The sequence below is a fragment of the Crotalus tigris genome, unplaced genomic scaffold, assembly GCF_016545835.1.
Source record: "Crotalus tigris isolate CLP2741 ecotype Arizona unplaced genomic scaffold, ASM1654583v1 scf7180000021007.49238, whole genome shotgun sequence".
NCBI lineage: Eukaryota > Metazoa > Chordata > Lepidosauria > Squamata > Viperidae > Crotalus > Crotalus tigris.
Window position 1 is genome coordinate 16,453 of NW_024098309.1, and position 21,475 is coordinate 37,927.

The window sequence follows — 21,475 nt, forward strand, 5'->3', positions numbered from 1 at the left end:
TATTCTGTATTATTGTTGCAATAAATACAATGTTTCTTTTATTTACAATATTTTTTTCTTCAATTTATTTGTGTCCTCCTTTTTGTTGTAAAAAAGTTGGTCACCTTAAAAACAGTGTTTCTCAAATTGAATAACTTCAAAGTGAATAGAATTTAGAATAATTTAGAATTTAGAATAGAAATAGAATAGAATAATAGAGTTGGAAGGGATCTTGGAGGTCATCTAGTCCAACCCCTTGCTCAGGCAGGAAACCCTATACCATTTCAGACAAATGGCTGTCCAGTCTCTTCTTAAAAACTTCCAGTGTTGGAGCATTCACTGCTTCTGGAGGCAGGTTGTTCCCCTGGTTAATTGTTCTAACTGTCAGGAAGTTTCTCCTTAGTTCTAGGTTGCTTCTCTCCTTGATTAGTTTCCATCCGTTTCTTCTTGTCCTGCCTTCAGGCGCTTTGGAGAATAGCTTGACTCCCTCTTCTTTGTGGCAACCCTTGGACTTCATGGATTTGAACTCCCGGCATTGGTTGGTGAATTCTGGGAACTGAAGTCCACATATCTTAAAAGTTGCCCAAGGTTGATGAAGACTGATTGCTTTTTAAACAGTGTTAGCCTGTCGGTCCCAAATCCCGGCTCAAGGATATTTTGCCACCGCAACCCAGTTCCTTTTCCTTTGCAACCTTGTCCATTTTATTCTGGACGTCTTTTTCCTCCTTCCTCTCCGGCATCTTTGTTTTTCTGGAAAAAGGAGAAAAGCACCGCCTCAGAAAAAGAATAAATAAATCCTTAGCTCCTTTTTTTTTTTTTTTTCTTTCCCCTCTGGCACTCCACGGGTTAAGGAGAAGAAGGGGCGATTCCTAGAGGGGCTCCGGAAGATGAAAGGGCTGCGAGTTTAGAGGCATTTAACCAAAAAAAAAATATATTAAAAAAAAATAAAAGTTCCTTCCTGTTTTAATTTCCTGCAGGAGCTGCTGAATGGAAGATGGGAGAAGGCGCTGCTACTGCTGCCGCCGACGCGCGCAGAGGGAATGGGGTAAGCGCAGCCCTGGGCTCCAACAAGGGGGAAAGGGGAAGGCCGCCTTCCCTCTGCACCGCTTGGCTTTGAAGGGATGCAGGGCAGGCAGAAATCCAACCGGGCTAGCTTGTCCAGCATCCCAGGCAGTAGTGCGGAGAACCCTCCCTTGCAGCATCTCTGCCTGTCCTTCCCTTTTCCACCGTCCCCGGGGAGCGAGGCAAGCCAGCCGACGCGGAGCGGGGCGCATAAGGACCCCTTAAAACCGCAAGGCATGTGGCTAGACCTCAGTTTTAAGACAGGGTGAAAGAGAGAAGGGGAGAGTCGCAGGGTCCCACTGCCCAGAAAAGACGCTTTATTCCGGGGCAGTCTATCTGAACAGCTGCTGAAGGAAGCCAGAGGATGGGGATGCATTTGGGGGGAGCCTTGTGGGGAAATTTCAAAAATTGTGGGTCATTTTTTTTTTTTTAAATAGCTCTCTTTGAGCAGCTCGCTCCCGGGATTCTCAAGCCGGTCCTGAACTTTTTGTTGGGGGGGTGTGTGTGAGACCTGGGTTGGTTTTGTATTGTTGTTTTTTAAATAATAATAAATCATAACACGGTGTGTGTGAAAACAGGGTGAAAAATGTTCCCTTTTTTGTTTTAAGAATGCAGCTGTCCATTCAGGTCGTGGAATCCTTGTGCAAAAGCACAGCTGGTCTTGGACTTACAACAGTTCATTTAGTGACCATTCAAAGTTATGACGGCACTGAAAAAAAGGGACTTAACGACCATTTTTTCACACCTGCAACCCCCCCGCAACGTCCCCGTGGTCGTGTGATCCAAATATGAACACTTGGCAACTGACTCATAATTATGACGGTTGCACTGTCCTGGTGTCCTATGATCCTGCTTTGTGACCTTCTGACCAGCAATCAATGGGGGAAGCTAGATTAGTTTAACAACCGTGTTACTAACTTAACAACTGCAGTGATTCACTTACCAACTGTGGCGAGCAAGGTCTTAAAATGGGGCAAAACTTACTTGACCAATGTCTCGCTTAGCAACATAAATGTAGGGCCCAATTGTGGTCGTAAGTCAAGGACTACCTGTATTTGTGTGTACCCACAGGTGGGTAGTGGGCTGAAGGTGCCCCCCCCCGCCTTTTAACTTTACAATGATTCCTTTAACTTTGTTTTAATCTGGTTTTTAACTTTAGCTTTGGTATCATTTTATTCTTTTATCTGTAAACTGTCCAGAGGCAGTGTGATGAGCAGTGTAGAAATTTGATCAATAAATGTAATAAATATTTGCTTCGCCAAATGCTGCATGTTTCCTTGGATTTGGAATTTTCACATTAAGAGGAAAAACAGGAACAAGGAAACTGGATTAAAATTGTGCAATATGATAAAGGTTCATATGGAAGATGGTCACCTAGACCAGGGCTTTTCAACCTTTTCACCCATTGTACCACTTTTAGGATATGGCAACATCTGAGTACCACCAGTCGCCTAGCAAGGTGTCAAAAACCTGATGACCCCCTCCCAAAAGGAAAAAAGTGATAAAGTACAGGTAGTCCTAGACTTACAACAGTTCGCTTAGTGACTGTTCGAAGTTACAATGGCACTGTGCCCCCCAAGCCACAGCCGAGGAAGACACCTGCCTGCCCACCCGGTGGCGCTCTTCCTCCTGTCCGAGGTTTTCATTGTTGTGAGCATTTCTGTTGAGGATTGGCAGCGGGGGTGGGATGGGGGGGGTGTTTGGTTTTTATCCCCCCCCCCGTCTGCTGGGTGGTTGCAGCAGATTTTGGTCACTTCACATGACCCTGAGCCACTGTGACCATCACAAATATGAATCAGTTGCCAAGCATTTCAATGTAAATCACAAGACCCTGGAGATGCTGCAACATTCCAGCTGATCGGCGCTTCTTCTGAGCTCAGCAGAAGCGCCAGGATCAGCACCGGGCTCCAGCCGGAGCCTGGCGCTGATCCTGGTGCTTCCACTGAGCCCTGACAGTCCTGAAGAAGCGCCGATCAGCTGGAAAGCGGCATTGATCCTGGCGCTTCCGCTGAGTCCTGACAGCCCTGCAGCTCCAGTCTTGCTCAGGCTTGTGCGGTGCTGCCACCGGTTCAGCTCATTCCCCTCCCCCGCTACCACTTTTCTAGGATGGTCGCATACCACCTGCCAGGTGCCAATGTACCACAGGTGGTACCCGTACCACTGGTTGAAAAGCCCTGGCCTAGACCAGTTGGAAACTTAGCAATTTTAAGACTTGTGGACTTCAACTCCCAGAATTCTCTAGCAAACATAACCTGGGAATTGAAGTTCACACGTCTTAAAGTGCCCAAGGTTGACAAACCATAGACATTTGAATATTAATGCTTATTAACAGTGCTTGTGTCCCTGTTAAGCTTTAATTTCCTTAATTCTTATTTCATTTACCATCAATTATCCTTGATTTGTACAAATATTAATGTTTTCAGATTATTGTTTTAACAATTGGTTGACAGCCTGTCTTGGATCAGAATATAATTCAGCCATTTTAAATATCTAAGCATATGGCTAGTTGGCATCAACAACTTGATGTCAACTCTTATCTCCAAAATTCAGAGTGAAATTCAAAATTATAAGCAATCAATGTGTAGTAAAGATTCAAAGAGTGATGCTTTGAGCCCTTTTACAGCAACTTCCTAAACATCTCCATTGTGTCTAGCCCAGGGGTAGGCCACCTTGCCTCTTTTATGACTCGTGGACTTCAACTCCCAGAATTCCTGAGCCAGCCATGGCTCAGCTTGGAAACCTCTCCCTTTCCCCTCAGCATGGCTGGCTCAGGAATTCTGGGAGTTGAAGTCCACGAGTCATAAAAGAGCCAAAGTTGCCTACCCCTGGTCTAGTCTGATCTTGCTTAGCTTTCGATCCTATAGAAAAGAAATCTAGGGTTGCAACCGGCTGAGCTACCTATTCAGCTATTGGACAGTATGGTATAGTAGTCACCAACAGATGGATTCGTAGCTGGCTGACCAACTGCACTCAGCGTGTGGTCCTCAATGGAATTGCATCTACATGGAGGGAAGTGTGTAGTGGGGTGCCCCAGGGCTCTGTTCTGGGCCCAGTGCTCTTCAACATCTTCATCAATGATTTGGACTAGGGAATAGATGGGGAACTCATCAAATTTGCAGACGACACCAAGCTGGCAGGAATTGCCAACACTCCAGAAGACAGGCTTAAGATACAGAAGGATCTTGGCAGACTTGAAAAATGGGCGTTATCTGACAAAATAAAATTCAGTGGTGAAAAAAGTAAAGTTCTACATTTAGGCAAGAAAAAACAAATGCACAGGAATAATACAGGTGGTACCTCGCTCAATAGTAACTTTGAGAGGGATCTTGGAATCCTAGTGGATAATCACATTTAAATATAAGACAGCAGCCTGCTGCAGCTGCCAAAAAAGCCAACACAGTGCTGGGCTGCATTAACAGAGGGATAGCATCAAGATTAGGTGAAGAGTTAATACCACTTTACAATGCCTTGGTAAGGCCGCACTTGGAATACTGCATCCAGTTTTGGTCGCCACAGTGTAAAAAAGACATTGAGATTCTAGAGAGAGTGCAGAGAAGAGCAACAAAGATGATTAGGAGACTGGAGGCTAAAACATATAAGGAACGGTGGCTGGAATTGGGTATGTCTAGTTTAATGAAGAGAAAGACGAGGGGTGACATGATAGCAACGTTCCAATATCTCAAAGAAGAGGGAGTCAAGCTATTCTCCAAAGCACCTGAAGGCAGGACAAGAAGCAACGGATGGAAACTAATCCAGGAGAGAAGCAACCTAGAACTAAGGAGAAATTTTCTGACAGTGAGAACAATTAATCAGTGGAACAACCTTCCACCAGAAGTTGTGAATGCTCTGACACTGGAAGTTTTTAAGAAGAGTCCAGACAGCCATTTGTCTGAAATGGTATAGGGTTTCCCTGCTTGAGTACGAGGTTGGACTAGAAGACCTCCAAGGTCCCTTTCAACTCTGCTGTTCTGTTAGTTAGAGTGATGGAGTAGGATGTGGGAAATCGTGATTCAATTCCCCACTCAGGGCAAAGTTCCTTGAAAGAATCTGTTGGTTGTGAAACTGGGGAGGAGGAAAGAACCATATACTATATACATTTTTTTTTAATTAAAAGTTTTAAAAATTTCACACAATATATATCCCCAATCCCTCCCCCCCCCCACTTCCCAGAGCTGATTACAGGGTTACAAATAAACAAACATAATCTAAATAACATTACCCAACTATACTATTAATCAAATCCATAACATACTTTAACCCCTCTTCAAAATAAATATTAACAAATTGAAAACAAAAATTATTATATGATTATATAATTAAACCATAATACTAAAAATAATATAATATAAAATCAAATAATATAAATTCAATCATATTAAACTATTAATAATAATCTAAAAATTACTCATAAGCAAGATAATATTTTTCAGTCTGATATTTCTTTTGAATATAATCAATCCATCTTCTCCAAACCATATACTATATACTTTGAACCCATGCGGGGTAGTCCTTAACTTAGAACCATTTGTTTAACAACCATTCAGAGTTACAGTGCCATTGAAAAAAATGATCACGACCGCTCCTTACACTTCATGATTGTCACGGCATCCTCACCGTCAGATGACCAAAATTTGGGCATTTGGCCAACCAGCGTGAATTTACGATAGTTGCAGTGTCTCAAGGTCATGTGATGGCCCTCTGTGACCTTCCCAACTGGCTTCCGACAAGCAAAGTCCAATGAGAGGAACCAGATTCGTTTAACGACCATGTGATTCACTTAAGAACGGCAGTGATTTCGCTTAACTGTGCCAAAAAAGGTCATAAAACTGGATGCTTAACTTGCTTAACTGCCCTGCTTGGGGCAACCAATGATGTGTCATATATTTCTTTTCTCATCAGTCCAGCTGATGTTGCCCAGGTTCAGAGAGATGTAATCAAACAAGATTTGAAGGATCGCAAGTTCCTAGTATCTGCATCAGGAAGAATACAGAATAACAAGAGTTGGGAGGGACCTTGGAGGTCATCTAGTCCAGCCCCCCGCTGAAGCAAAAGACCCTATCCCATTTGAGACAAGTGGCTGTTCAGTCTCTTCTTGAAAGCCTCTAGTGATGAAGCACCCACAACTTCTGAAGGCAAAGCTGTTCCACTGGTTGATTGTTCTCATGTTACCTGCCTGAGCAAGGGGGTTGGACTTGATGACCTCCAAGATCCCTTCCAACTTTTATTATTATTATTATTATTATTATTATTATTATTATTATTAAATTTCTCCTTAGTTCTAGGCTGCTTCTCTCCCTGATCAGTTTCCATCCATTGTTTCTTGCCTTGCCTTCTGGTGTTTTGGAAAATAGGTTGCCCCCCCTCTTCTTTGTGGCAGCCCCTCAAATATTGGGACACTGCTATCATGTCCCCCCTAGTCCTTCTCTTCACTAGACTAGCCATGCCCAGTTCCTGCAATCGTTCTTCACATGTTTTAGCCTCCAGGCCCCTAATCATCTTTGTTGTTCTTCTCTGCACTCTTTCCTGAGTTTCAACATCTTTTTTTAATAGTGTGGTGATCAAAACTGGATGCAGTATATCAGATGTGGTCTTACCAAGGGTCTATAGAGCTGTATTAGTACCTCACATGATCTTAATTCAGTCTCTCTGTTCATGCAACTTAGGATTGCATTGCCATTTTTGGCTGCTGTCACACACTGCTGGCTCGTGGTTAAATGATCGTCCACTAGGACTCCCTTACACAGTTTCTGCTATGAAGCCAGGTTTCACCTAATCTGGACATGTCAAACCCAAGGCCCGGGGACCGGATGCGGCCCGCGAAGTGGTTTCATGTGGCCCGCGAAGCCATTCTGGAAACAGTGAGGGAACGGCCCCCACTGCCTTGGCCCTGGCCCAGGCCGGCCAGGAGCCAATGTACAATTTTGTGGTGGCCTTCTATGCTGAAACGCATTCAGTCTTAGCTCCACAAGGCCGTCTGGAAACAGCGAGGAACCAGCCCCTGCCGCATCGGCCCAGTCCCCTGGGTGCATGCTGGGGAGGTGTCACCCTTTGTGAGAAATGAAGAAATTCACCATCGCCTGGAAGTGGCCAGGAAATGGCCCTCACCTACTTCACAGATCTGGCTTGATGGGCTCTGCCCCGATCCCACCCCCTTCTGCCAGAGACCCTCAGATCTGTCCCACTCCTGCCCTGGCCCCCCACAGGCACCCTTGATGTCAATGATGTAGAGCTGGCCATGCCCACCCAGCAGGCCACACCCACTCCATCCACGTCCACCCAGTAGGCCGCACCTACCCTGGCCACCCCCCCCCCCGAGGGCAACCGCAATGCTGATGTGGCCCTCAATGAAATTGAGTTTGACACCCCTGCACTAAAGGATTCTCCAATTGTGGTTTTCCCGCCTTCTCTATGTGTCTATGCACATTCAAGCAATTTTTTTTAAGCCTATCAGATTTTCTCCAGCAAAGCCGGAATGCAGTCAATACTTGCTCATGGTGTGGCGAGTGGGTGGTTAATATTATTTACGGAGAGAGCATGCAAATGCATTTATCCATTTAGGGTTTCCAGACTTATACAATCTTCCTGGGTTCAAACCCCAAAGTTTTATTTTTTTTTTCAGAGCGACGACAGGTAGTCCTCGACTTATGACCCACAACGGAGCCCAAAATTTCTGTTGTGAAGTGAGACAGTTGTTGAGTTTTGCCCCATTTTACGGCCTTGTGAAGTGAATCACTGCAGTTGTTAACAACGCGGTTGTTAAGTGGGCTTCCCCGTGGACTTTGCTTGTCCGAAGATCGCAAAAGGGGATCACGTGACACCGGGATGCTGCAGCCGTCATAAATAGGGGTCAGTTGCGAAGCGTCTGAATTTGGATGGAGATGCTGCAATGGTTGTAAGTGTAAAAAAAAATGATCATAAGCCACTTTTTTCAGTGCTGTTTCGGAAATCGCCACTAAACGAACGATTGTAAGTCGAGGGCCATCTGTGAGGTTTTATCTGTGTGCCAAATGGAATTGGGAGTTCTGTAAAAGCTTGTTTAATATCGTGGTTCCTTTTTTCCATTCGTTCCTGGTTCCTTCCTTTGTTTTTGTTTTTTTTTTTCCAGTTCCTCTGCAGAGACGGCCTATCTCCCTCTAAACTAGAGTTAGTGGCGTAACTAGGGAAGCCTGGAGCGTGCCTGCCACTTAACCAACCAACCTTACATGAGAATCTGTTCAGGGATCGACAGCCTTAGGCCATATGTTTGATCCAGCCCATGCTGAGGACTGGGAAGTCTCCTAAGGAAGGGGCTGGCTGACCACGGATGAGGCCCAAACAGACTTGGGACAAAATGGCTGCCAAGGAAGGGACCCAGTCAAGCTTCGGCCTCCGGTTTCATGCCGAGCTGGAGCAAGGAATGCATCAGCGGATTAAGATGGAGGAAGAGGAGCCGGCGAATTCCTCCACATCTGGAGAAGGCTTGGAGGAAGCTCCTCACCTCCTTCAGCCTGGAAGCATTCGGGAGTTCTTGCAAAGACCGCCCGGAGACCAGGAAGCTGGAGATGGGCTCCTCCAGCGGTGGGAGGCCCAGTGGCAGGATTTTCTGAAGAAACTGGAGTACCCTCACTCAGAATGGGAGACGCCCCAGTTGCTGGACGAGCCCACCCCCTGGGACAACACCAAGGCCTTCCTGGCGTCTTTTGAACAAGTGGCCCAGGCCTGCCAGTGGCCCAGAGAAGACTGGATGGCCCGTCTCTTGCCTGCCCTGAGCGGGGAAGCAGAGCAGATCTTCAGCAATCTGGACACCAGAGACCGGGTGGACTATGACAAGGTCAAGGCGGCCATCTTGAGGGGGGACGCCATTGCCAGGGAGCGCCAGCGGCAGAACTTCCGACGGTTCTGTTACCAGGAGGCTGAAGGCCCGAGGGGTGTCTACTGCCAGCTCCAGAAACTTTGTCATCGTTGGCTGAAGGTGGAGAGACACTCCAAAGAGCAGATCCTAGAGCTGCTGATCCTGGAGCAGTTCCTGGCCATCCTGCCCCCGGAGATGCAAAGTTGGGTCCGGGAACACGGTCCGGAAACCTGCTCCCAGGCGGTGTCCCTGGCCGAGGATTTCCTGCAAAGGCAACCAGCCGAGGCGGGTTGGGAAGAACAGGTGAGCTTGGGACACCTCGGGCCTTCTTTGCAGCAAGATGCCGTGGCTCGGTTCGCCCAATACGCCAAGCTACACATCTGGATTAAGAGTTCAGTTCCGTACTGTACAATGGTTGTGAAATGAAGGCTGGGGTTTTGCAGCTTGCTGAAATAAGAGCCCTGTTTTGCAGGAGCCCTCAAAAACCCTGTGAGAATGCAACCCCCCAAAATGATAAATTAATGTGGTGAGCCCCCTCCCGCCTCATCCAGGAAAACGAATGGATTGGGAAGAAATGAATATAATATTAGGTTGGTGATTAAAAATTAAGCTACGTATCAAAAGTGTTGTCACATGTTATGGTGGCCCAGCTGGCCACCCTGGGCTGGCTGAAGCAAAGTAGAAGTAAGTTTTGACTCTGCTCCTGTTTTATTTATGTACACTTGATCGGCTCGAAAAAAAAATGTGTGACCCATAACGGAAATTCCTGTTGTAAGCTACAAGTAGTCCTCGCTTAACAACGGTAATTGCGACCGGAATTTCCATAGCTAAGCAATGCAGTCATAAAGCATGACATCACACAACTGCATCAGTGACGGCAACTGGACTTCCTTGTTTTTCTTTGAAGACGTTCCGCTTCTCATCCAAGAAGCTTCTTCAGCTCTTGACTGGATGGTGGGGAGATGGAAGGACTGAACAGCTTTCTCTCAATGAGGGGAAGGGAGGGTATGACAACATCTATCTCCCGTCTACAACACAGTCCTTTCAGAAGTTCCAAGAAGGCTCCACATCCATTTGTACCACTCAGATGACCCTGAGGACACAGATAAACCTCCAAGTGGCCTCAACGACTCTGTAAGAATGCAAATGACCAGCTCTCTGCAAGGAGTATAAATCCTTCCATTCCCCACCATCCAGTCAGAGCTGAGGAAGCTTCTTGGATGAGAAGCGAAACATCTTCAAAGAAAAATAAGAAAATCCACTTGCTTCCTGAAAAAGCACCTTTGGGACAACCATGACCTGGATGATTGAGAACCTCCATAGAGATTGAGCTGGTCTAACTGGTCACTGAACGGTGGTGCCTGTTTTAATTAGGTTACTAATTATTGGTGTATATAGCCCTACTTTCAGGGAGAAAGACTTGTGGGGGTGTCCTTCAGATGTCAACCCTGCTCCATCTTAGTCTGCACCCCAGTTTCATCACTTCTCCTGTCATGTAATAATAATAATATAATAATAATGACAAAACAGTCTGGATAGTGGACATGGCAGTGCCTGGAGACAGCAGAATAGACGAGAAAGAACTGGAGAAGATAACAAAATACAAAGACCTACAAATAGAAATAGAAAGACTGTGGCAAAAGCAAGCCAGGGTAGTACCAATAGTCATAGGTGCCTTGGGTGCAATCCCAAAACAACTGGAGCACCACTTGAACACCACTGGCATTGACAAATTTGCCATTAGTCAATTGCAAAAGGCGGCCTTACTAGGAACTGCTTCCATCCTGCAACGATATCTGTAATACCATCAAACATCCACATCTGCCTGTCCCAGGTCCTGGGTAAGGACTCGATAGGTAGACAAAATGCCAAATCCAGTCTGAACATCTGGCTGACTGTGCAATGATCCATAATAATAATAAAGTTGGAAGGGACCTTGGAGCTCATCTGGTCCAACCCCCTGCTCAGGCAAGAAACCCTATACCATTTCAGACAAGTGGCCATCCAGTCTCTTCTTAAAGACTTCCAGTGTTGGAGCATTCACCACCTCTGGAGGCAGGTTGTTCCACTGGTTAATTGTTCTAACTGTCAGGAAGTTTCTCCTTAGTTCTAGGTTGCTTCTCTCCTTGATTAGTTTCCATCCGTTGCTTCTTGGAATTGCTCATCATAAAATGGATTTGTGGCCCAGCTAAGACTCAGGGGTCAAAGATAGCTTCAGTTCCTGTCCTTTGACGCCCTGCTTGGAGCCTCCATTTTCTTCTCTTTCCCCTCAGTGCCTCTGCTTCCAGATCTTTCCTCGAAGTGACGTCTCCCCTTTCCTTCCAGGAGCTGGGACCCATTGAAGAAATTGCGCTGGACTTCTCCGAGGGAGAAGAGTCACCATCAAATGAGGCCGATGGGGACATTCAGGAGAAAGATGTTGGATCCTTGGGTGAGAATAAATGAATTTTACCTTCCCTTCGAAAAGAAAAAAAAACTTTTTTTCTGTAGTAACCCATAAACTTTACAGGGATACAGACCCTCAACTTATGACCATAAATGAGCCCAGAAATTACAGTTGTAAGAGGTGCTGGTTGTTAAGCAGGTCATCATATAATCATAATATACAGTAGTCCTCATCTTACGACCATAATTGAGCCCAAGAATTCCGTTGCTAAGCGAGAGCGGTTCAGTGAATTTTGCCCCATGTTACGACCTTTCTTGCCACAGTTGTTAAGTGAATCACTACAGTTGTTGAGTTAGTAGCAGAGTCGTTAAGTGAATCCAGCTTGCCCATTGGCTTTGCCCTTCAGGAGCTCACAAAAAGTGACACCAGAACTCTGCAATCGTCACAAATCTGAGTTGGTTGCCAAGTAGCTGATTTTGATCATGTGACCCTGGAGAAGCTGCAACGGTCACAAGTGTGAAAAATGGTCATAAGTCACTTTTTTCATGCCGTTGAACCTTCAAACGGTCACTAAATGAATTGTTGTAAGTCAAGGACTACCTGTAGTTAGAGCGGTGAACTAGCATAATCTAGCACGCAGAGTAGACAATCTATATACACTCCTGGGATTTCCCTGTGTGGTTTGCCATTTAAAATTTGATCCTAGACCAGGGGTAGGCCATCTTTGCCCTTTTATTACTCGTGGACTTCAACTCCCAGAATTCCTGAGCCAGCCATGCTGAGGGGAAAGGGAGAGGTTTCCAAGAAGAGCCATGCTCACCCAGGAATTCTTGGAGTTGAAGTCCACGAGTCATAAAAGAGCCAAGGTTGCCTACCCCTGGTCTAAGGGCTATTCTAAGTGTTATTTATATAGCCTAGGGCAGGTGTAGGCCATCTTGGCTCTTTTATGACTCGTGGACTTCAACTCCCAGAATTCCTGTGCCAGCCATGCTGAGGGGAAAGGGAGAGGTTTCCAAACTGAGCCATGCTGGCTCAGGAATTCTGGGAGTTGAAGTCCACGAGTCATAAAAGAGCCAAGGTTGCCTACCCCTGATCTAGAGAAATGAAGTTTAGTGTTGCTGCCTGCTGAGCTACCTATCCAGCTACTGGAACAGTATGGTATAGTAGTTAGAGTAGTAGACTCAAATGTGGGAAATCCAGATTCAGTTCTCTGCTCAGTGCAAAGCTGCTTAGAAGAATCTGAGCCAGAGACCTGTCGGTTAGGTAACCGGGGAAGAGGAAAGAACCATATACTCTTATCTACCATGAAGGTAGTCCTCAATTTATGACCACTCTGACAATTGGCATCCATTTACGACAGTTGCAGCATTCTGGGGGTCATGTGATCCCCATTTTTTACCTTCTCAGCTGGCTTCCAACAAGCACAGTCGATGAGAGAAGTTGGATTTGTTTAACGACCATTTAGTTCACTTAACAACTGCAATATTTGCTTAACAACAGTGATAAAAGAGATCATAAAATCTGGCCTGACTCATTTAACAAGCACCTTGCTTGGCAACAGACATTCTGACCGTAAGTCAAGGATAACCTGTACATTAATTAAAGATAGATAGATAGATAGATAGATAGATAGATAGATAGATAGATAGATAGATAGATAGATGACAGACAGACAGACAGACAGACAGACAGAATTATGATAGATGGAAATAGATGATAGGTGGTAGATAGATAGAGAGATAGAGAGATAGAGATAGAATGATGGTAGATGGAAATAGATAAATTATAGATAGATGATAGATGATATAGATAGACATAGAGATAGAGAGAAATAGATGATGATAGAGAATGATGATAGATGGAAATAGATAGATGATAGAGAGATAGAGATAGATGAGAGATAGGTGAGAGATAGATAGATGATATATATATATATATAGAGAGAGAGAATGATGATAGATGGAAATAGAGAAAATGATAGAGATAGATAGATAGATAGATAGATAGATAGAGAGATAGATAGATACAGTAAAATGATAGATGACAGACAGACAAAAAGAGAGAGAATTGTGATAGATGGAAATAGATAGATAGATAGATAGATAGATAGATAGATAGATAGATAGATAGATAGATATAGAATGATGATAGATGGAAATAGAGATAGATTATAGATAGATGATAGATGATAGAGATACATATAGAGATAGATAGATACATAGAGATGATAGATGATAGATAGAATGATGATAGAATGATAGATATAAATACAGATAGGATAGATGATAGATAGAGATAGATGAGAGATAGATTGATTGATAGATGATAGATGATAGAATGATGATAGATGGAAATATAGATGATAGATGATAGATAGATAGATAGATAGATAGATAGATAGATAGATAGATATGATAGATAGAATGATGATAGAATGATGATGGAAATAGAAATAGATGAGAGAGAGACAGATAGATAGATGATAGAATTGTGATAGATGGAAATAAATAGATAGATAGATATAAATAGATAGAGAGAGATAGACAGACAGACAGACAGACAGATATAGAATGCTGATAGATGGAAATAGATTATAGATAGATGATAGAGATACATTTACGACAGACCGATCCTGCGATGAAATCCCAGATCCGGCTGTCTGGGGGAGGGAGACAGCCGGATCTGGGATTTCATCGCAGGATCGGTCTGCAGTTACACAGGTTACTCTGGTGCGAAATAACATGGAATGCTCGCCTCCCAGCTTAGGAGCCGCGCGCAATAGAGAAGTAATCAGCTGCAAGAACTTAGAACTCAGAAATACATCTGATATGAGTGATGGGAGGATTAATCGACCGGGCTCCATAACGAGGTCTATGAGCCGTGTGCAGGCGCGTTTGTGCCTATAAACGAGCTCCCCCACCCTCTGGCTTTTAACACCCTGATGATGATGGCAGCAATACAGCCATCGAAAGCTAGGTTATTTATTTATTAAACATTTAATTGTTTTATCTCCTGGTGCTCGTCTTTATCTTTTGAATATATATATATATATATATATATATATATATATATATATATATATATATATATATAGAGAGAGAGAGAGAGAGAGAGAGAGAGAGAGAGAGAGATGATGGAAATAGAGAAAGATGATAGAGATAGATAGATAGATAGATAGATAGATAGATAGATAGATAGATAGATAGATAGATAGAGTAAGATGATAGATAGATGACAGACAGAGAGAGAGAGAGAGAATTGTGATAGATGGAAATAGATAGATAGATAGGTAGGTAGGTAGGTAGGTAGGTAGGTAGGTAGGTAGATACATAGATAGATAGATAGATAGATAGATAGATAGATAGATAGATAGATAGATAGATAGATAGATATAGAATGATGATAGATGGAAATAGAGAGATTATAGATAGATGATAGATGATAGAGATACATATAGAGATAGATAGATAGATAGATAGATAGATAGATAGATAGAAATGATAGATGATAGATAGAATGATGATAGATAGAATGATAGATGGAAATAGAAATAGATGATAGGACAGATGATAGATAGAGATAGATGAAAGATAGATAGATAGATAGATAGATAGATATAAGAGCCGAGGTGGCGCAGCAGTTAGGGTGCAGTACTGCAGGCCACTTTAGCTGACTGTGTTCAGCAGGTCAGCAGTTCAAATCTCACCGGCTCAAGGTTGACTCAGCCTTCCATCCTTCCGGGGTAGGTAAAATGAGGACCCAGATTGTTGGGGGCAATGTATACATTGCTTACTGGTGTACACCGCTTAGAGAGTGCTTGCACTTAAAGCAGTATATAAATCTCATAAATAAATAAATAAATAGATGATAGATAGAATGATAGATGGAAATATAGATGATAGATAGATAGATAGATAGATAGATAGATAGATAGATAGATAGATAGATATAGATGAGAGAGAGACAGAGATAGATGATAGAATGGATAGATGGAAATAGATAGATGATAGATAGATAGATAGATTATAGATAGATGATAGAATGATGATAGATATAGAGATAGATGATATAGATAGATATAGTAAGATGATAGATAGGTAGGTAGGTAGGAAGGTAGGTAGATAGGTAGGTAGATAGAGAGATAGAGAGATAGAGGGATGATAGACAAGGAGCCAAGCTAACACTGCTCCTCTTTTTATTATTTTTTATGTGGATGCCATATTCAATTTGTCCTCTTGGCTTTTTTGTGGGCACAGGATGGACGTGCATTAATGAGAAGATGGCCCACGCCGAAAGTTTTGACCAAGTTTTCAACAGGACCCTGAAACGGGGGAGACTGGAAAACAAGGTTTCCCACTTTGGGGAGCAGGATGACATTTTGCACGGGTGGTACCGAGCTGAGAGGAAGAAAGGAAGTGGCTTGCAAGACAGGGAGGAAGGCTCCCCCTTCTGGGAGGGCGAGGAATTGCTGGATGGTCCCGGCGATGACGAGCAGTTCCACGAAGGAAAAGACGCCTATCTGGTGGGCGGGTGGAGCTTCAGGCAGAGAGCCGATCTGATTAAACTCGAGAAAAACGATCTTTACAAATTCTCCGACGGTGGGAGGAGCTTCAAAGCGATTTCCCCGTGCGCTTCAAGCAACGAGAACGACGAGGAGAAAAAGCCGCACCAGTGCCCCGAGTGTGGCAAGTCCTTTATTGCCAAAGCACACCTGATCATCCATCAGCGGATCCACACCGGAGAGAGGCCCTTTAAATGCCTGTCCTGTGGGAAGACCTTCACCCAGCGCTCAAACCTCACTGTCCATCAGCGCATCCACACGGGTGTGAAACCCTTCCAGTGCGCAGACTGCGGGAAAAGTTTCTGCTCCAGCACCAACCTCAGCAAACACCAGAGCGTCCATGTGAAAGGGGCCCCGTACAAATGCTTAGCCTGCGGGAAAAGCTTCAAGATCCACGCCCATTTTATCGCGCACAAGAGAATCCACGCCCGGCGGAAACTCCACTCCTGTCCGGACTGCGGGAAATCCTTCCTCGCCGCCTTGCATCTCATCATCCACCAGCGAATTCATACCGGAGAGAAACCCTATAAATGCTTAGAGTGTGGGAAAAGCTTCAGCCAGAACGCTCACCTCAAAGTGCACCAGAAAATCCACAAAAAGGGGAAGAGGTTTCAGTGCGCTGACTGCGGAGAAAGCTTCCTCTCCAGGTTGAACCTCAGCCAGCATCAAACCCTCCACTTCGCCGATAACCCCTACACGTGCACCGAATGCGAGAAGTCCTTCCGCCTCAACTCTCACCTGATGGCTCACAAGCGGAATCACGCCGCCAAAAAGCCGCACAAGTGCTCCTATTGCGGAAAAGCTTTCTTTACCAAATCCTACTTCATCATCCACCAGAGGATCCACACCGGGGAGAGGCCGTTCAAGTGCTTGACGTGCGGGAAATGTTTCAGCCAAAGCTCCCACCTGAACGTCCACAAGCGCACCCACACCGGGGTGAAGCCGTTCCCGTGTTCTCACTGCGGGCAGAGTTTCAGCTCGAGCACCAACCTGCTCAAGCATCAGAGGATCCACACAGGGGAAAACCTGTACATCTGCTCCGACTGTGGGAAAAGCTTTAAGGTGCATTCCCACCTGATTGCGCATAAGCGGATGCACGCCGCCAAAAAGCCCCACAAGTGCTCCTATTGCGGGAAGTCGTTCTTCGCCAAGTCCTACCTCATCATCCACCAGAGGATCCACACCGGGGAGCGGCCCTACAAATGCTTGGCTTGTGGCAAGAGCTTCACGCAGAGCTCCAACCTGACGGTGCACGAGCGCACCCACACGGGCAAGAACCCGTTCCAGTGCTCGGACTGTGGGAAAAGCTTCAAGGTGAGTTCGCACCTGCTTGCGCACAAGAAAATCCACGAAACCAAGAAGCCGCACAAGTGCTCGTACTGCCACAAGTCCTTCGTCTTCAAGTCGTATCTGATCATCCACGAACGGATGCACACGGGTGAGCGACCGTTCAAGTGTCTGGCGTGCGGGAAAAGTTTTAGTCAGAGTTCCCACCTGAACGTTCACAAAAGGACGCACTTGGGGAAGAAGCCGTTCCAGTGTTCCGAATGCGGGAAAAGTTTCCGTGTGAGTTCCCAGCTCCTGGCCCACAAAACCATGCACGTGGCCAAAAAGTCTTATGCCAGCCCGACGAGCAACAGCAATACCAATAGTAGTAACAACAACAGCAATAGCAATAAATGCCTGGATTGCGGGAAAACGTTTATTTCCAAGTCCTACCTGATCATCCATCAGAGGATCCACACCGGCGAGAGACCCTATAAATGCCTGGTGTGTGGGAAATGCTTCAGCCAGAGTTCGCACCTGACGGTCCATCAGAAGACGCACCGCCGCGTGAAGATGTTCCAGTGCTCCGAATGCGAGGAGAGTTTCAATTCCCACATGAAGCTGTTGAAGCACCAGAGGATCCACATGAAAGGAAATCCCTTCCAGTGCTTGGATTGCGGGAAATCGTTTGTCACCAAATCGCAACTCATCATCCATCAGAGAAGCCACACAGGGGAGAGGCCGTACAAGTGCTTGGACTGTGGGAAAGGGTTCAGCCAGAGCTCCAATCTTATACGGCATCAGAGGATTCACTCGGGGGAGAACCCCTACAAATGTTCGGACTGCGGGAAAAGCTTCTGTTCGCACGAGAATCTGATTAAACACCAGAGAATCCACACCTAAAACCCTGAACGAGCTGTTGATAAGAGGTTATGGACCAGTGTTTCCCAACCTTGGGGAATTCTGGGAGTTGAAGTTCGTGCATCTTAAAATCCCCAAGGTCGAGAAACAATGTTATGGACCATTGCATTGTATTAGCCAAGTGTCCGTTGGGGAGACTACACTACAACAGAAGGCCACATTGCCGTTTTGCTGTCACGACACGAGAATTTGCTGCTTATCCGAGCATCAGTGGAAGAGATGAATCATGTCAAGGCAGAGGAATGGAGAAAGTCTCCCGGGGGGAGGGCGATTCTCCCATGTATTTGGAAGCCTTTACTCAGAATTTGAACTCAGTACTGTTTCTAAACTGAGGAGCTAAGAGTGGCCAGAGAATGTTGTTCTGCATCCGTCAGCCGGCTTCAGAATGATTCTTAAGGACCACCAGCCAAGCCATCTCTTGACAAAAGCTTCCAGGTCACGTCCGTTAAGTAGTCACTCCAGATGAGTTTCTTTTAATTAGACTAATCTCCGACTTTTTCTTCAGGCCTGTGAAGGGATTTCTTTTTATTTTATCTCCACAAACGATGACTCTGCCAGGAAGGTTCAACTGAGAGAAAGTCCAGGGCCTTCAAGGGCCTTCCGAGTTTTCAAGACTAGCTGGATCCCCATTGTCCTGCTCTGCCTCCATAATCACCACCCTGCGTTGATCTTGGGAGTCTCTTCTGCAAGCTAGAAATTTTCGTTCGTCTTTGTTTATCTTAAAGAGAGGCAATCCAGCGTTCTCCATATGTGCAAAGATGGTGGGTGGTGGTTTAAATCACATCAAAGATGGGGGGGGCTGGAGCCTAGCCTTGATTCCTTCTGACTAGCATCACTCTCTAGATCGTAGGTTGACCAAGTCTATCTGCCGCCTTTTGTTATTTAAAAAAATGGATTCAGTTTGGGTCATCTTCACGGAGACATTCTTATCCCAAGCTCTGAGGAGATTTCTTTTTTCACAAGTTTGAAAAATGGAAGCATGGGACTTCCTAAGCTCCTCTATAGAAGGTGGTAGGATCAGCCCAGGAGAAAAGCCACAAATCGTTGGCGGTTCTTGGTGGATTTTCAGGTGCCACAAGGCCTAGTGTTTTTGGCCAGATGTCTTAGAATTGGTGCAGAGCGCAAGAAACTGGATTTTTAAAATGGTCTTTGGTTTAAACACCAGCCCACTGACCAGCTGAAGGTTTTCAGCCTCTTGAGTGTTTTCCCCAAAATTATTTATTTTTCAATACATTAACGAAATCAGAGTCCTGTTGAGCCAACCAACACCACCTGGACTCTGCAGTTAAGAAAATGGTTGCGAGATGAGTGACTTGGGGCTAATTGAAGAAGACCGCCCCAACCCCGGTTCCTGCTTATCTTCTGGAAATGTGTGTAGGTCACCAAGCTGCTTTCATAAGCAAGGAGGCGAAATTCTTGATTTTGTGCGTTTTGACATGATCATCCAGCCTTCTGTGTTCACTGCCTCCCAAAGAACAGAAAATAAGTCTTAGCAAACAACGTATTCTTGTATTTTGGGGGGGATAGGGGTAGGGGTGGGGTGGAGTTCAGCCATGTAATATCCTCTTTTGTTCCTATAAAATGGAGGCAGCCAAAAATGCCGGGTTTTAATTGGAAGTGGTGAAATCTTAAGGCACATATACAGAGAGAAATCGTGTGGGGGCTGGACACACCCAGATGTGATGTCACAAAGGCACCGTCCAATAAGAGATAGTGAGCTTTGTCTAGGCCTGGTTCTCTTGTAACCCCTGCAGGATGTCACATCAACCAATACCGCAACCAGTTTTGGTCACCATGCTACAAAAAAGATGTTGAGACTTTGGAAAAAAATTCAGAGAAGAGCAACTAAGATGATCAAAAGCCCGGAGACCAAAACATATGAAGAACTGCTGCAGGACTTGGGTTTGGCTGGTCCAGGGGTAGGCAACCTTGGCTCTTTTATGACTCGTGGACTTCAACTCCCAGAATTCCTGAGCCAGCCATGGCTCAGCTTGGAAACCTCTCCCTTTCCCCTCAGCATGGCTGGCTCAGGAATTCTGGGAGTTGAAGTCCACGCGTCATAAAAGAGCCAAGGTTGCCTACCCCTGGGCTAATCTAAAGAAAAGAAGAAATAGGGGTGATTCCAGTATTTGAGGGGCTGCCACAAAGAAGAGAGGAATCACATTATTCACCAAAGCACCAGAGGGCAGGACAAGAAACAATGGTTGGAAACTGATCAAGGAGAGAAGCAACCTGGAACTAAGGAGAAACTTCCTGACAATGAGGACAACTAACCAGTGGAAGAGCTTTGCCTTCAGAAATCGTGGATGTTCCATCAATGGATATTTTTAAGAAAGAGACTAGATAGTCTCTTGTCTGAAATGATATAGGTCAGTGGTGGCGAACCTATGGCAGGTGTGCCAGAGGCGGCACTCAGAGCCCTCTCTGTGGGCACTTCTCTGAACTGGTGGCGGGCTGTGGACCCCCAGAGTGCGCCGGTCGAGGGGCCGGCAGGCTGTGGCTGCTGACGGACACTGTCGGCCCCCATGCGCTTGCTGGCCTCTGTGTGCGGGGGCTGATGGTGTCAGGCAGCAGCCACCCCAGGCCCTGCCTCACCTTGCCCTGTGACAGTGGCACCCCTGCCTTGCCTCGCCTCGCCTCACCCCGCAGCACGAGCCTCCTGCCCACCACCCCACCTGCCAGAAACCCCCTGGATCTCCCCCAACCCTGCCCGGCCCCCACAGGCATCCCTCCCCACGAGCAACATCGAGGTGACCATGCCCACCTTGGCCACACCCACCCAGTCTGCCATGACCACCACAGCCACGCCTACCCAGTGGGGTACTTGGCGATACATAAATGGGTTTTGGGTTGCAGTTCAGGCACTCGGTCTCTAAAAGGTCCGCCATCACTGGTATAGGTTCTCCTGCTTGAGCAGGGGGCTGGTCTAGAAGACCTCCAAGGGTCCCTTCCAGCTCTGTTCTGTCTTAGAATTTTGGTTTCAAAAAAGGGGCAAGGAATCATCACTGTGGGTGACATCTGGGGAAATCTTAAGACAGGTCCCTTTATATAAACGTTTCTCCCAGGCCTAGACAAAGCTTACGAATTCGGAGTTGCGTTGTGATGGTTTCGAGAGAGAGAGAGAGAAGGCACGAATTGGAACAATGGTTAGGAAAAGGACTTTTTGAGACAAGGCATATATTGGGGAAATGTCTTTCCTCCTTTATAAATGGGGAAAGAGGTCTTCCACTTGGGACATGTAAGTAGCATCACTACCAAGCCTTTTTTTTTTTTTTGGTCCTTTCTAGGATATTAAAAACCTTTGAGATGCAAAGGTGGGCCATGTCTTGGTAACGGCAACACCCTCTCCTGTCCACCAGGCAACAACCAAAGAGAAATGACTATTGTTAATAAGGTCACCGTAGGGAGCAAAATGTTAAATAATAGAGGGGGAGGGAATTGGTAAAAAGGAAGGGAAAATTAAGAGTAG

The 21,475-nt window shown here is 45.6% G+C and overlaps 1 protein-coding gene across 2 annotated transcripts; it reads left to right on the top strand.

Moving 5' to 3' along the window:
* The first annotated feature begins 430 nt into the window (after window positions 1-430).
* Window positions 431-19,518, top strand: LOC120319932 (zinc finger protein 585A-like). Of its 2 annotated transcripts, XM_039369298.1 has the most exons (4): window positions 431-1,024; window positions 8,147-9,175; window positions 11,198-11,303; window positions 15,515-19,518. In XM_039369298.1, the coding sequence occupies exons 2-4, from the start codon at window positions 8,345-8,347 to the stop codon at window positions 17,986-17,988; spliced, it is 3,411 nt and encodes a 1,136-aa protein (XP_039225232.1). In that variant the 5' UTR covers window positions 431-1,024; window positions 8,147-8,344; the 3' UTR covers window positions 17,989-19,518. The 2 variants fall into 2 exon arrangements, with proteins under 2 accessions (XP_039225232.1, XP_039225231.1); XM_039369297.1 differs by lacking the exon at window positions 431-1,024 and having other exon boundaries at window positions 7,873-9,175.
* The last annotated feature ends 1,957 nt before the right edge of the window (window positions 19,519-21,475 follow it).